The 16,414-nt window shown below is 36.9% G+C and overlaps 1 protein-coding gene across 3 annotated transcripts in view; it reads right to left on the bottom strand.

Moving 5' to 3' along the window:
• The window catches only part of LOC111512003 (ATP-binding cassette sub-family C member 4), a 36,388-nt gene extending 22,515 nt beyond the window's left edge, over window positions 1-13,873 (bottom strand). Inside the window, exons 1-4 of one of the 3 annotated variants that reach the window (XM_074175015.1) lie at window positions 13,603-13,873; window positions 10,189-10,296; window positions 7,013-7,240; window positions 2,341-2,771 (exon numbers count right to left, since the gene is read on the bottom strand). In XM_074175015.1, coding sequence (XP_074031116.1) covers window positions 2,341-2,771; window positions 7,013-7,240; window positions 10,189-10,274 — 745 coding nt within the window. In that variant the 5' untranslated portion in view covers window positions 10,275-10,296; window positions 13,603-13,873. Of the gene's footprint in view, window positions 1-2,340; window positions 2,772-7,012; window positions 7,241-10,188; window positions 10,305-13,602 lie in introns of those variants that run through there. The other 2 variants (XM_074175014.1, XM_074175016.1) reach the window with 2 other exon arrangements.
• Window positions 13,874-16,414: the final 2,541 nt, after the last annotated feature.

Below are 16,414 nucleotides of genomic sequence, written 5' to 3'. Positions count from 1 at the left end.
TGATTTGACCAGTAAGGATATTATAAAAATGAAAGATTGGTATGATGCTAATCTCTTGTTATTTAATATCTCAAAAACTAGCATCATCACCCTCAAGTGCTCCATACTGGATATTCAACTTGGTACTCAATCAGTAGTAAACAAAATGTCAGCAAAATTTCTGGGATTACAAATAGATAAAAATTTGGATTTTGAAAGTCACATAAATAATCTATGTAAAAAAATGTCATCAGGATGCTTTGCATAAATAATCTATGTAAAAAAATGTCATCAGGATGCTTTGCAGTCAGAGTGTCAGCAAATGAACTGTGCACTATTGTGGCAAAAAATGTGTACTTTGCTCTCATTGATTCCCATTTGCGATATGGTATCTGTTTTTGGGGAACGTGTTGCTTATACATTTTTGATAAGGTGTTTGTACTACAATTAAGAGGAATCAGAAATATGTGTAGAGTTGGATTCAGTGATTCCTGTCGACCTTTGTTCACAAGGAATGAAATCTTGACCTTGCTTTCCATACTTATCTTGGAAATGGTCTGATGCAAAAAAAATATAGGAGGGAAATCTACAGTTCACCTTGACGAAATTCGAGAAATAAGCTCAATATAAGTTTACCGATTCCAATATCAAAAATTGAGCGGTATTTCATTTATGAAGGAAAAAAATGATTAACCATTTGCCAATTGAGATCAAAGGCATAATAAGTTCGTCTACATTTAGAAAGTCTCCAAAAAAGCTTCTGAATTCAAATGCCTATTATTCTTTAAACGAGTTCTATTCAGACATAAATTTGAATTCTATAAACAAATAATTTTTATTATTGTGTTTATACGGAAGCGCAGAAGGGCCACATATTTTTATTATTTGTTTTTTGGAAATTACGACTTTCAATCTCGAAATTTCGACTTTTATCTCGAAATTTCGACTTTAATCTCGAAATTTCGACTTTAAACTCGAAATTTCGACTTTAAACTCGAAATTTCGACTTTAATCTCGAAATTTCGACTTTAAACTCGAAATTTCGACTTTAATCTCGAAATTTCGACTTTAAACTCGAAATTTCGACTTTAATCTCGAAATTTCGACTTTAATCTCGAAATTTCGACTTTAAACTCGTAATTCCGAAATTACGACTTCAAACTCGAAATGTCGACTTTTTTTTCTGTATTGCGATGGTGAACCACCCAATAAATTTCACTAGTTCGGACTTCCATTGTCTACTATATAAAATGATTTGAAATCCCTGAAACAAGTAAAAAAGAATAATTAAAAAAGAATAGTTGAAAATAACAATTATATTAAGCAACAATAAACCTGAAATGAAATGATAGTGAAATAACCTACAAGTAAAAATATAATAATTGAATAAATAAAAATTAAAGGAATGAAAAAAGGGAATAATAAAAAATAAAAAAGTGTAGAGATTCCAAGTCACGTTAGTTCACGACGTTTCGATTGTTGGTATCTACAATCGTCTTTGGGTGATGACTGGACTGATTCCTCCGAGAGATGACTATTTTATAGGTCGTTGAAATACTTTCACTTTCTCTACTTTCCATTTTCCGCTTCACTGATTCCGTAAGAGATGACCGTTTTGGCGGGAGTTGGTCATTTCAACGAGATTTCGAGATTAAAGTCGAAATTTCGAGATTAAAGTCGAAATTTCGAGTTTAAAGTCGAAATTTCGAGATTAAAGTCGAAATTTCGAGATTAAAGTCGAAATTTCGAGATAAAAGTCGAAATTTCGAGATTGAAAGTCGTAATTTCCAAGAAACAAATAATAAAAATATGTGGCCCTTCTGCGCTTCCGTATGTTTAAGTACCTACTGGTATTTAAACTGTGTGACTTTTTTTAACTTTTTGTTTGATGTTTACATTTGGCTCTGGACTGTATAATTGAAAATGTTCACGAAGTAGATACTTCGATGGTGCATTCTATGCATTCACTTTTGATATTTTAATGCTTTATAGTTTTTATATTCTTATATCTTCATTTATGTGTTGCTTGAGAATATTCATCATTATTTATTTCAATATGTAGCATATATATTTTTACTTTCTGACTACTTTTTCATCCCAAAATTCTCAAATCACCAAATGTTCAAGTACTACTTTTAATTTGTATATCTTATATTTATTAGAATAGTAATACTTTGTCAATGAGATTTAATCTTCGACAATAAAGTATATTTTGATTGATTGATTGATAGTAGAAACTAAATGATTCATTGTGTAACTATTGGAAAATTTGCGAAAATATACAAAATAATCTGATGTGGATTATTTTGGATTATGATACTTATATCATAAAATTAACTGAATTGAAAAAAGCTTACTCACTTTGCAGCGGAAGAAACGCCACAATAAAAAATATTCCAACAATCCCACTGATTCCAACGTAAATATACAGCAGGTACATCATTATTACAGTTTCCACTGGACCAATCCACAAATAGTGTATATTCTGAGCTGCAAAATCAAATCTTCCCACGTCGTTGGACAGCAAATTCACCATCTGACCAATGGTTGTTTCGGCCAGAGCTGTTTTACTCAACTTCAGAGATTTTCTGTAGATTAGTGAACATACTGCTACTCGGACCTTCATGCCTAAAGTCATGACCAATAGTTGGTAGTTATGTAAACATATGGTTCTTATCAAAGATGTTGATACTATAACGACTCCGTACCCAAATACCTCCCATTTATTTTTTTGTAGGTCGTCTTTTTGGAAAAAAGTGAGTAATTTGAACATCAGTATGGGCTGACACATCCTGAAATATATCTGTTGAGTGAGCAGTACCAGGAAAATGTGATGAGTTTATTTCGAGGTTACTCATGATAGTGTAAGAAAATAACTGAGGTTATCATAAGAATATTATGGTCTTAGGCACTCCAAGACCCCTGACCATTTAAAAGGGGTGGTACTGCTTAGGCCAGTAACTGAACATACAAATATTGCTAACAACTAGTTATATGAAATAAAACTGGAATCATTGACACCAACCAAGTTGGCAGGATATGAAGAGAACTAATTCCTAACTCTGAAACTGGTGTCTATATTTATATCTAATAGGAAACACTTTCACTTTTGAATATTCGGGTATGAATTTGTGATAAATATTCTAGTGAAAGTTTCCGCTAACTTTCCGCCGGTTGGGTTGACATGGGATCGATTTTTACTCCCTATCGTCCAATCCATGCTAGAAAACGTACGTTGAATTGAAAGGCAAGACCTCGTTAATCCATAGATCGCTCAAGTTTCCATTTCTGAGAGTCGTCGTTCGTAGGGGGACGACAATTGGTTGACGAAAAAACAGAGTTTAACAGATTTTTTCAACAGATTTCAGTTCATAAAATTATCAGAAACGAGTTGTTTGGGATGAAAGCTTTTTTACTCTTCAAAGTTTTTAAGCTATTTATATACTTTCAAGAGCATTCAAAAATCTAGTGGCATGTATGAATATCAACAATCTCAGACAGGTTTCATTTATTCAATGACCTTTCTTCGAAGCATACTGAAGGACACTAAACTTTTCTAGTCTTCAAAATCGGGTGCTACGTGTTCTTTGGAACAAGTTTTGATATCTCACTCGGTCTGACCGATGTATTTTTGTCTCAGTCTTCATAGTTATTCCATATATCCAAAACTCTTCACTTTCCAACATCCAAGTTTTGAAGGCTGTTTTTTCGTTCAATTTTTTGAAAATGTGATCTTATTCGTGTATCATGGTTCATACGGAAGGAGTATGAACTTTGAATCGATGTATTTTTGAAAAGTCGAAGATTTACGAATATTATCCTTGAATTCACGTTTTCTAAAATCGAATTCTAGAATACCGGTTGCTTTCAGTTATGTTCCTAATTACATTTTTTTCTAATTGTATCTTTCTTTACTCAAGGGGAATGTAACGAGTCTATAGACAAGAAAGTTTACACCTGCTATTTCCTGTTGTGGACAGTGGTGTGAGCTATCAGGAATATATTTAAAAATTTGGGATGAAGAAAATAATTTTTCTTTATTGGTTTGATAAACTGAAATACACTGTAACAAAAGAAAATCTCAGTAAAAATCAGACAAATTTTCCTCTAGACATCAAATTTTAGACCATGTTCACTTCTCTCCATCAAGAATGGTAACTCCTCCTTATTTTCTGTGACTGTGACCAAACATATATCAGTCAGACTGAGTGGACCATTAAAGCTCGTTTCAAAAAAACACGCATCACATATTCGATTTCGGGGATCTGAAAAATCTAGTGTCCCTCAACCGCTTTGGGGAACAGCCATAAAAAAAATTACACAACTGAAATTGTTACGATCGCTACATGACACTAGATTTTTGAATACTTTCAAAAGCCTGGAAATATCAAAGTGTGGCATGAGAACCGTGAACAGTGACAAAGGTCTCATTCGAAACGGCCCAATCAGGGAAAAATTTACCTACCGCAAATTTGTACCCGAAATCATCGATGTGTGCCGGAAAGTGTACCCTGTAAGTTTTCTTCGTCTCCTGAACTTGGTTGGTTAAACGCGTATTGCAGTTTCGATGTTTGATGAAAGTGCTTGTTTTGAAACTAGTTATACAGGGTGGGGCACGCCATACGACACGGCGGTCCCTGTAAACCAAACCATTGAATTTTTTCAAGAACTTCTCCATTTCATTATATGTATATCGATTGAGGCTGCAAAAGAAAATTATTTTCGAATCTACAGGGTGGCTCAAAAAGTGTGACATATAAAAGTTTTGTTTTTTTAAATAGAACACCTTGTATGTCTGGGAAATATAATATGATTTCATTAAAGGTATAGTCAACGTAACCTGTATTGTGAATAGTTGAAGCTATCGGCATCTCAAAGGCCAAAAAACAATACAGAGAAATAATGCCGCCGCCAACTAGCCCACGTGGATTGAAGAATTGGTGGTTCGTATTGGATAATTTTTACTAACCGAGTTTTATGATTGGCTGAAGAGTCATAAAATTACATTTGAAGTCCTGTTACGGTGACGAAAAGAATGTGGGGATAAGTATCGCTGTTGTGTCGTCAATGTTCAGTTCAAGAACTGATCGCGATTTGAGTATTGAAATTCGATATTGGTGCAGTTATAATGACTTGAAATTTTTGTCATCTGTTTGAAATGTGTGATAACAACGCAGACTTTTTCCTGTGTGATTCCGATAGCGATGGTGAAAAATGCGAAAAAGAGATACCAGTGAATAAGATTCGAATGCATTTGAATATTGAAATACACAGAGTATGTTTCAATGTATATAAGAATCTACATCTCAAGTTTGGTTTCCAGGGAAACAAAGTATTACAAGCAACATCAGATTTGACCGAAATCCCTGTCACAACTGTACGTAAAATAGTCAAAAACAAATCTTACGAATGCAAGACGCGATGTGATACCAAAACCTTTAGATGTACATCTAATAAAATAATTGAAAAAAACAATATACGACCGATACAAAAGCAATGAGATTCCTACAACTGAAATCAAAAGGAAGAAATTGAATACTTCCGGCCATAACGTGAGCTGCTGTGACAAAACTTTTCAGAAATGGATAAAGAAACTAGGATTTAGACTTGAAATAATAAACAAATGCCAAGCAGTTACGGAAAGCAGAAAAATAGTGGAATTGCGTAACATATACTTAGAACAAATAACTAAATATAGACAAGAACAGCGGCAAATTTTCTATTTGGACGAAACTTGGTATGACACTCAGGACACAGTTACGAAAGGGTGGACAGATGGTTCGAGAATGTGTACGCCAAACATGCCTGCAAACAAAGGATCGCGACTTATCATTGTGCATTGCAGGGGAAGTTAAGGATGGGTTTCGAACTCTTTGAAATTATGTGGAAAAAAACTTGAGGACTGCAGAGTTGACTATCATAAGAACTTGGAAGCTAATATTTTTGAGGAATGGTTTGAAAACACATTGATCCCAAGTTTGGATGCGAATAGTGTACTAGTTCTTGACAACGCTTCCTATAATTCGCGACAGGTCATCAAAGTACCGAATAAAAATTCGAGGAAAGATGAAATACAAAGTTTGTTAATGGATAACAATTTGTATTCTGAAGATAACTATATCAAAAACCAACTACTTGAAGTTCAACAGACAAAAACATTTGAAAAAGTGTGTGCCCTCGAGAGTATTGCTGAAAAGTATGGACACCCCTTACTGAGACTTCCTCCCTATTTTTTTGTTTTCAATCCCATCGATTTGATGTGTGGAAAGTTGAAACAAAGCATCAAAGCATCGAGTGTCTTGATATAGATAAAGAAGTTATTGATAGGGCATAGCACTCAAAAAATTGGCAAACCATAGACACGTGTTTCGGGCTTTTGGCCCATCATCAGTATGGTGCAGCCAAGTGTAAGGATGGGCAACACTTGGTTACCAGAATAGAGAAATATAAATGTACGGAGCTACCAGCAGGAGCCAGCCGCACATTTGTGGTTTCAGTTAAATTCAATTTTTTGAGTGCTATGTCCGATCAATAACTTCTTTATCTATATCAAGACACTCGATAACCTTCGTATTTGTATTATTTCCTGGACCCGGATGTCACGCAGGTAGCTATAGCTGCCTCTGTGGTGATTTTGATAATTTTTTCGTAAACACAAGATCTTTTAACTGACACCACAAATGTGCGGCTGGCTCCTGCTGGTGGCTCCGTGCATTTGTATTTCTTTCTTCTGGTAATTCTTTCTTCTGGTATATATATATATATATATATATATATATATATCTCCATTTCATTATATATATATATATATATATATATATATATATATATATATATATATATATATATATATATATATATATATATATATATATATATAATGAAATGGAGAAATTCCCGAAAAAATGTACGACTTGGTTTACACGGATCGTGTCGTATGGAGTTCCCACCCTGTATATTACACAAAATTAAAAACACGTTTTTTTATAAAATAAACAATGCCATTCTTTATAATTTTGAATCACCGACTTACTTAACAAACTCATTCGTTATATGGATTAGGGCATACAATGCCAGTTCGCCACCAAAAACGGCGAATAAGGCTTTTGTCAAGGAAGGACTTGATTTAATCAGTTCATTATTCCACTTGGCCTCTAGCCTGTCTCCAAGCTCTGCAGATTTTTGCGATGCTTCAACTTCATACATATCATCCTCAATTATTTCTTTTCTGACACCCTTCACTAGGAAGGAGGGGAACCAACTGCAAAAAAAGAAAAGTTTGAATTGAGGGGTTGAATTTACTTCGTGAAAATTTCAAGGTCACTTTCAATTGTAACTTTGGTACTGTTTTTCCAAAAATTGATTCTCTTACGTATGTGCACTTTTTGTTTACTTTCGTTTAACTGAAATTAAAATTTTTCTGAAAAAAGGGTTGGTTGGGTAACAGGATCAAAGCCACCGGTATACAGCTGTTTCAGCCTATTGGGCATCGTCAGTACCGGGCAGGCGATGCCCAATAGGCTGAAACAGCTGTATACCGGTGGCTCTTAAATTGAAATCAATATGGGAATGATCAAAGAGTACTTATTTATTTATTTTTTGATTTTCATGGAATTATTTTCCAGCAGCTTGACTGCATTAACCTTTCTAGATTTCATATCATTTCTAGAAACATGTGGATTCGTTTTCCGATGGCATTTCAGGTTAGCTTCCCGAATTTCTGCTACCGCAGTTGTCGGTTGATTGGTCAAACCACCAACACTGACATAAAAACTTGGCAAGTTGACTTGGGTATCACACCAATAGGTGGTTCCACTTATGTTTCGCTTGCATTTACGCAGCTATTTTTATCAAGTACTTTCTTGGTTTTTTCTCATTTTGTCTTCAATCGAGGACCGCCTGCCCGGTACTGACGATGCCCAATAGGCTGAAACAGCTGTATACCGGTGGCTCTTAAATTGAAATCAATATGGGAATGATCAAAGAGTACTTATTTATTTATTTTTTGATTTTCATGGAATTATTTTCCAGCAGCTTGACTGCATTAACCTTTCTAGATTTCATATATATATATATATATATATATATATATATATATATATATATATATATATATATTTATATATATATATATATATATATATATATATATATATATATATATATATTTGTGTTTTTGATTTGTACATCATACCCACTCGATAAAATTTTTGTCTGTATTTATATCCTGGACCCGGATTTCACACAGGTAGCTATAGCTGCCTACGTGGTCATGTTAGATGTAGCCTGGGAATTCTAGGTTTTCTAACTGGATCCACAAATGTGGGATTGGCTCCTGTTGTTGACTCCGTGCATATGTGTTGATGAAATCTTTGTCTGTATTTATATCCTGTACCCGGATGCCACGCAGGTAGCTATGGCTGCCTACGTGGTCATGTTAGATGTAGCCTGGGAATTCTAGGTCTTCTAACTGGAACCACAAATGTGCTTTTGGCTCCTGTTGTCGACTCCGTGCATATTGTGTTGTTTCCTGCTTTCGGCAAACAAGTGTTGCCCACCTTTACACTTGGCTGCACCGCGCTGATGAGGCCAATAGCCAGAAACACGTGTCCGCGGTTTCCCCCCCTTTTTGGAGTGTTATGTTCACTAATTGTTTCATTTTTGATTTGTACATCATATTATATATATTACTTTTATCAACTGTAGACTTAGGTATTGTTTATTTAGATATTTTATATTCTTTATATGTACTATGTTATAATATCATTATCAACTTCAGATTCAATTGTACCTCCCCGTCTAATACCCTTCGCACAGACTTGATCTTCTGTAGGTTTGCCCATTTATTCCCCTTCTCCGCTCATCTTCTGCACTGTGTCATATGTATGTACAAAATGTAAAACAAGAGGAGAATTAATTTTTATTGTTATTATTATTATTATTATTATTCAGTCTGTTTTGTCAAGTCACCATGGACGGATATGACATCCAACAACACGTGCAAATAATGAAATTGTTTCATCAAAATGGATGTTCTGTTCGGGCAATGTACCGCGCGCTCCGCCCATTTTACGGTGGCTATAATCGTCCTACCTAGAAGACTATTCGCAATGTTCCTACGTTAACGGAACGCAAGATATGCCGAAAACATCTTCGATGTCTGTGAGAGTGTGCAGGAGAATGCGAGGCAGTCGATTTTGCGTCGTGACTTCAGTCTGCACCCGTAGAAAATTCAACTGACCCAGGAGCTGAAGGTAAACGACCATAGACAATGACGTGTGTTCGCCGAAAAGGCTCAGGAGCAGTTGGCAACTGACTCTAATTTTTATCGAAAAATCATCGTCAGCGATGAGGCCCATCTCTGGATGAATGTGTACGTGAACAAACAATATTGTTGAATTTGGGGCGATACCCATCCACATGAAATCCAAGAGCGTCCACTGCATCCCGAAAAAGTCACTGTTTGGTGTGGATTTCTTTGACATCGATGCTGGCCAGGCCATCATTGTCAACGGAGCACTATAGGTCGATGATAACCAACTTTTTTTGGCCTGAATTGGATGATCTGGACACCAACGACATGTGGTTCAAGAAGGATGGAGCTATGTGTCACACATATCATGCCACATTGAATATTTTGCACGAGCGATTGAGGGCGTGGCCATCTCACGTGAAGGTGATGTGAACTGGCCAACGAGATCGTGCGATTTGACCCTGTTAGACTTTTTCTTGTGGGGTTTTCTCAAGTCGGAGGTGTATGCGAATGAGCCACATTCCATAGCGGTCCTTAAAGCCAACGTGACCCATGGCGTCGGTCAAATTCAGCCTGATTCATGCGCCGTAGTCATGAAAATTGGACGTTTCGGATGCGCTCCATCCAGAGAAGCTGTGACGAACATTAGAAACGATGTTATATTCCGCACATAATGGCATTAAAAGGTCTCTCTAACGAATAGGAAATTTCGACGATATTTCACACACCCTTTGTTTCGTTGCAATTTAAAGTTTGCAATAGTGTAGAATAAAGTGAGTTCATACTAACAAAAACTGTTATCAAAAATGAAATGCAATCCAAAGTAATAATGTGAACATTCTGATATACTTTTTTGAGCTTGAATGAAACGAGGAGAACGAATTGCGTTAGAAGGGAAGCGTAGATGTTTTTCTATTTCAACCATATCTTTAGGAATATATAATGAGAATGCATACCAGTAAAACATCTGGAATAGTATATTTCCTTTGTTCATAGGATGTTTTCTTTTCCTATCAATACCAGGGTCTTTCATCTCGTCCATTTTGTTATCGTCTCAGCTGTATCTGAAAAACTATTTTATGTTAAGTGAATGACAGAATTATTGATTTTTTGTGTTATTCAGTTTATCAGTTTTCCAGAACTTTCGTTGGATATGAAAAATAGATTAGATGGTCGATGCAAGTTCACAAAACATCATATATGACAAATTTTGAAAAATGGTAGAATGCAAATTTGAAAATATTTTTATATGATAATTATCATAATAATAACAATGATGGAAGAGTACACGTATGCTATCGGTATGAAATTCGGGATAGAAAAATGTGCAATGGTCCATCTCAAAAGAGGACGATGCGGGACTATGGAGAGGATGTGCAGCTCGTAGATGAAAGCATCCTGCACCATCTGGATGCACTCACAAGAGGTAACAGCAGTGAAGAACTCTCTTCGCGACAGTATCAGTACAAACTTCGACAGATCTGGTCATCGGAACTGTCGGGGAAGAACAAAGTTGCTGCAACAAATATGCTTGCCGTTCCAATCTTACTCTACTCGTTTGGATAAGTAAACTGGGCTCGAGAGGAGCTGTATCAACTCGACGTAAAGACCCGAAAAATGATGCATCTCTAGAGGAGTTTGGATCCGATATTGCCCATTCCACGGTTGTACTTTTCCTCGACAACAGGAAGGCCGGGGACTTTTGAGTTTGGAGTGTCTACATGACAGAATGGTACTGGATATAGTCTGTAAAGTCGTCAGGAGTTCGGATCCTCTTCTCTGCATGGTTCGTGACCATGAGAGAGCAGGAATTGGAGCTTTTCTCCAGGATAAGTATGTCATCTGCATATGCAATTGTATAGAATCCATTATTGTTGAGGTGATTAATCAGGGTATCCCTCAAGGAACTAATTTCGGTCCATTACTTTTTCTACTATTCTCATTACATTCCAATAGATTGATGTTTGCAGATGGTTTGATTCTATACTCTCTATTTTAGATTTGGAAGATTGTATTAAGTAGATGGTAGCACTTACATACTTTACGTAATTTGTGTCGCAGAAACCGTTCCCATTTCAATATTTTCAAACGGTAATTCTTGTCATTCAACAGGAAATTCAATACAGTGTAATTCCCAAACATTATCGATATACGAACAGGTCACCATAAAAAATTTTTTGCTTTCCTGACCATGACGATAATTCAAAAGTTATCGGTTATCTGTTGAAAGTAATTTTAAACTCCCATTCACGTGTGGAAACAGGGCCGGATTTGGAGGTCTTGGGGCCCTGGAGGAACCATTCTTCCGTCAAGTCTTTCAAAACTGTATTGCCAAAACAGAGGGTATTCAACAAACGTTACGCTGACTATATTTTTCATACAGTAGGTTCGTGAACTGGTGAATTGCGTCAAGAAATCTTGATTGCTCAACAAACTACTTTGGTTTAAGAATGGAATAATGTCGATTGTTAACTATTATTATTGATTTCAAGATTAAAAAAAATCGTTACGAATTGCAATCAGGACTTTCTGCGCTGCATGTGTAAATCTGTTCTGTTGAAATCTGTAGTTTGGCTTGCTATTTCAAGTCCATTTGTTTTAATACGCATGCACAGACAGAAAATTATTTGATACTGTCGATCCTGATCAGGATAATGAGATAAACTAATGAAATTATTGTATTGTTATCGATTCTTGATAAGTGTACAAAGTGTAAAATACACATGACTATAGGTATCCGAGCTCAGTCTGGCGAGAGAGATAGCGTAACGCCGAATCACTGGGAAGAAAATTGCACAGTCGCTTGCGCATGGCGACCTGTCGCCATGCCAGCAATCGGTTTCAAGTGTGGCTATATAATAGGGGAGCCCACGATGCAAAATGGGGATTTACTCGAGCGTCATAGAGACATTAGGTTGCAAGGCTTAGATGATAAGAAGAAAAAAATGTTATATAATATATACCTATTCATCGGTGGGGAAAGCGGCTATAGATTTTTAAATACGTAAAAGAAAATACTGTTGCATGGATATACTCGAGCGCGTCAGATATTGATAGCATCAATGTCCTACGTATTTTTAATAATGTTGGTATGTTGATATAATCGTTTGCATGATGTGGGTGGGTGGTACGTAAGGGTTAAAAGTGAAAACAAAAAAATTTTAATCGAGCGTGTCAGATTTTCTAAGGGGGTGTTAAGTGCAACAAAAAATAGCTCTCATTTAATAATCTGACGATTTCGATCTGACGCAAACTAGCGGTCATTTTTATAATGTGTAAAAAAAATTCGACATTTTCAAATACTCAAGCGCGTCAGATTAAGAAATATGTCGTTCATATTTATGTTCTAGACGTGCTGTCTCATAATCTGACGATTATCTAGAGGGATTCGTGTAATCTGACAAAAAAGAACAATTTTTTAAAAAATTTTTTTCAGATCATTGAACTTAATTAATTGAAACGCTCAGGAAATAGCATGCAAATAAATAAGTGTATGTTTTTCAAGTACAATAGTTAGTATTTATAAGAAAATAATAAAAAAAAAATTTTTATAATTAATTGATCATTTAATCATCATCTTCATCTTCGTCACGAACGAGTCTCTGGGATCAGCTGTGATGGTGTCATTGCAACAGAATTCAGAGTAGGGACGGAGTGAGAGAGTAATAGATAGAGAAAAAGTGAAAGAGGAATAGAAACTCGGAAAGGGGATATATAGGTATCACACAGCTGCACGCATTGAACTTTATCGACGAATTTTTGTTATTTCGTGTAGCGGAAATCGTCAGATTATATATTTTTCGTTATCCTTGAATTACGCTCGAGAATGTCGAAATGACGATATTTTTTTACAACTTTGCTGCTCTCCCTTTCTTTACTTCACATTCAAATTGTCAGAATACTGGAATATACACTTTTTAGCATGTAATTGAATCACCCTACCTTAATCTGACGCGCTCGAGAATTTCTGATGATCAATTTTTTTTTAATAATCTGATCCTTTATCCTTCACGAGCGGCCTTATATATGGGGCTCATATTTGGTGGAGTTACTCAACCGGGTACAAGGTTTTCCCCCTGTATATTAATCTGCCGCGCTTTAGTAAATCCCGAAATCCTCACTTGGGCTCCCCTATTATTAATAGATGTTCCACATAAAAAACAAATTAACTCTACTGTGGGGGCTCCTTTCTTGTGAAGGCTCCAGGGGAGTAGGCCCGCATGCCCTTCCCCAAATCCGGCCCTGAACGGAAATTACCGCGCAAGAAAGAATATAAGTTATTATACAACATAAAGTTTATTGATTTGCATTGTACATTTTATCTACTTCAAGCTGATAGAATTGCATATATTGAATTGAATAATACTTACTGGAATCCCAAGGACGACCAACGAGTATTTCTGAAAATCGCCGTTCGATTATGTTCACTGAATCACACAGCCATGCCACAAGTAATATTAGATCGTGCGATTACAAGTCGTCAGAAACATTATCACCACTTTTAATTTCGATATCTGAACGTTGCGTTGGCTACTCTAAGCAAGTTGTTTGCTGAAATGAGCATATACTTTTTTTCCACCGCAAAATCAGGCCAGTATATCATTTTTCAAATATTGAGCCAGACAATCACTTAATCCGTCTGTTTTGTAAACATGATGGCTGTATCCATCGTCAAAATCGTATGTCAACGAACTTCCACTGTACATCGGACAAGGGACGGACTGACCATATCGTATTTTCATAGACAAAAATAAAGAGTGTTTCTAAAAGCCACGCCAATACTTGTAGGGATCATGTGTTTTAAGATGATTTTGAGAAGTGAACTTTCATGAATCTAGAACATGTATGAATTATTCACCTCCACTTTAGTGGTGAATTTATTGTGTTGTTTCGTCAGTTTCAATGATTCTATTTTAAACTGTAAAATCTAAGTGAATACTCTTTCAATTTAATAAGATTATACGCCATTTGAGTCAATGCATATTTGCCAAGGTTAGGTCCAAAGAGAGTGGGTCCATTCGACTCTCCACCGCAACCCGCAAGGGTTTATCGTGTATCACACCTATTCACACATGACCAAATAAACCCAGCTTATTAACGAAGTCGATTTTTTTGTATGGTGCGTGGTCTTTCAGGCCAGATGGTAAGAGTATGGCTCTGCCGAACTCTAAAAATCTGATTCGGTCCCCAGCGGGGCAGGCACGAAATATATGCTCTGCTGTTTCATCATTTTTCAAACAGAGGCGAAACACACTGTCTTCCGACAGTCCAAGTCTCTAAATATGATGATTCAAATGACAGTGACCTGTAAGAAGGCCTGTTAGATATCGTAGTTCATCCTTACTGTAGTTCAACAACTATTTGGTATCAAGCTTCGAAGTGTGGATAAACGCCTTGAAGTGAGCCAATCCTGGAAGATTCTGTCAGAAGTTCATTAATCTTCTTGCCATCCAGATGTTCAATCTTTGTTAGGCAAAGCCTAAAGCGATGCCAAAGACAAGTTCTGGTCCGATGAAGCTGCTGCTTGCAGCACCCTCCTTTACAAGGGAAACAGCATCTTCATTGCCTTCCAGGCCGGTATGGCCAGGAATCCAGACCAGAGACAATCTGTTGAGTCGTTTTTGGCAATTTGCTACCAATTGAGAAGTTGCTCGGTAGGAGTCAAGAGCTTCCAATGCCGTTTCACTGTCCGAGAGTATTTTTATTGACTTGTGTATGAAGTTGGATTTATCCAATCTCTCCGCTCACAATTCAATAGCGTAAATTTCCGCTTGAAATACAGTCGCATAGGTTCCTAGGCAGGTTGATATCTCTGTTCTGGATCTGCGACTGAAAACACCTGCGCCAGAACCGAAAGGTGTTTTTGATTCATCTGTGAACCAACAACTATCTGTTCTTAATATTTCCTTCTCCCGGAGGATCCACTCCTCTCTACTCGGGAACAGTATTTCATAATGCAGTTCGTAATTGACAGTTTGTCAGAGGTCATTTCCAACCAACAGTCTGTTACACTCTGCATTGAATTGTCAATGTGCACAAGTCCATATGCAGTCCATCTAGCCTCTCTTTCCAGAAAAATGTGGACGATCTCCATGGCCACTGACGGTGTAGTACTGATGGCACCACTGATGACCAGACAAGCCTGTCTCTGTGAACCAGAGAGCTTCGCTTGGGCCGTTTTCTGTTGAACCTTTAGCCACCAGGCAATTGCACCATAAGTGATCATCACATAAATCCAAAGGATTTGTTTGGGAACTAAACCCCAAGTTCCACAACAAATCCTTCGACATGTCCATAGGGACAGTCTGACTTCGTGTTAAACTTTTTTCCAAGTGAGCGTTCCAGGTGAGTTTTTTTATCGAGGATAATGTCAAGATATTTCACCTCCGTTCCAAATGGAATGACCTCACCATTGAGGAAAAGTGGCGTTAGAAGGGGAAGGGGATCCTCACAGTTTTGCTGGGGTTGCCAACGTAACAAAAGTAAGTTAATTCCGTCAGCATGAAAATTGTGTGCTCGAGATTTGGTGAAGTAAACGAAGGCTGTTTCTCCTGATTGGCCAAAGTTCTATCGGTGGGAAAATTAATTAACTGCTTGAAAATATAGTAGTAGGTTGGCGAGAGGTCTGAGGAATATGGTGGATGAGGCAGAACTTCGACGCTCAATTCGTTTAGTTTTCGGACGTGCGGATGGGTGTTGTCGTGGAGCAGAATCGGGCTTCATTTGTTGACCAGTGCCGACTGCTGCCGGTACTTTTCGTCGATTTTCCCACAACGGGACTTTGCTGTGATAGTTTGGCCCGGTTGCAGAAATTTATAACGAATCACACCAGCCGATAATCATCAAACAGTCATCATGGTCTTTTTTTGTTGGTTTTCACCTTTGGAAAATGCCTGGGTTGCTTATCAGTGTCCAACCACTGTTCTGAAGTTTTCCTTTTGTCGTAGAGGAACCACCAAAAAAGATTGTTTTGGTTGCTCATAAGCAAAGAACAGACCTCGAACCGTGACAATTTCTGTCGATCGTTCAAATCATGGAGCCCTCACCTTTCGAGGTTTTTGACCTTTCCAAAACGTTTTGAACCATCAAAAACTGCATGATTGGGAGCTGACGCCCAGTTCATCCGCAATCTCACCGTGAAACATAGTTTTTCTGATTGACTACATGGTTAACATGGTTTAT

The sequence above is a fragment of the Leptinotarsa decemlineata genome, unplaced genomic scaffold (assembly GCF_025532065.1).
Source record: "Leptinotarsa decemlineata unplaced genomic scaffold, Ldec_3_MD MMD2_tig00000882_RagTag_RagTag, whole genome shotgun sequence".
Classification (NCBI taxonomy): domain Eukaryota; kingdom Metazoa; phylum Arthropoda; class Insecta; order Coleoptera; family Chrysomelidae; genus Leptinotarsa; species Leptinotarsa decemlineata.
This window is presented reverse-complemented; position numbering and strand designations above follow the sequence as displayed.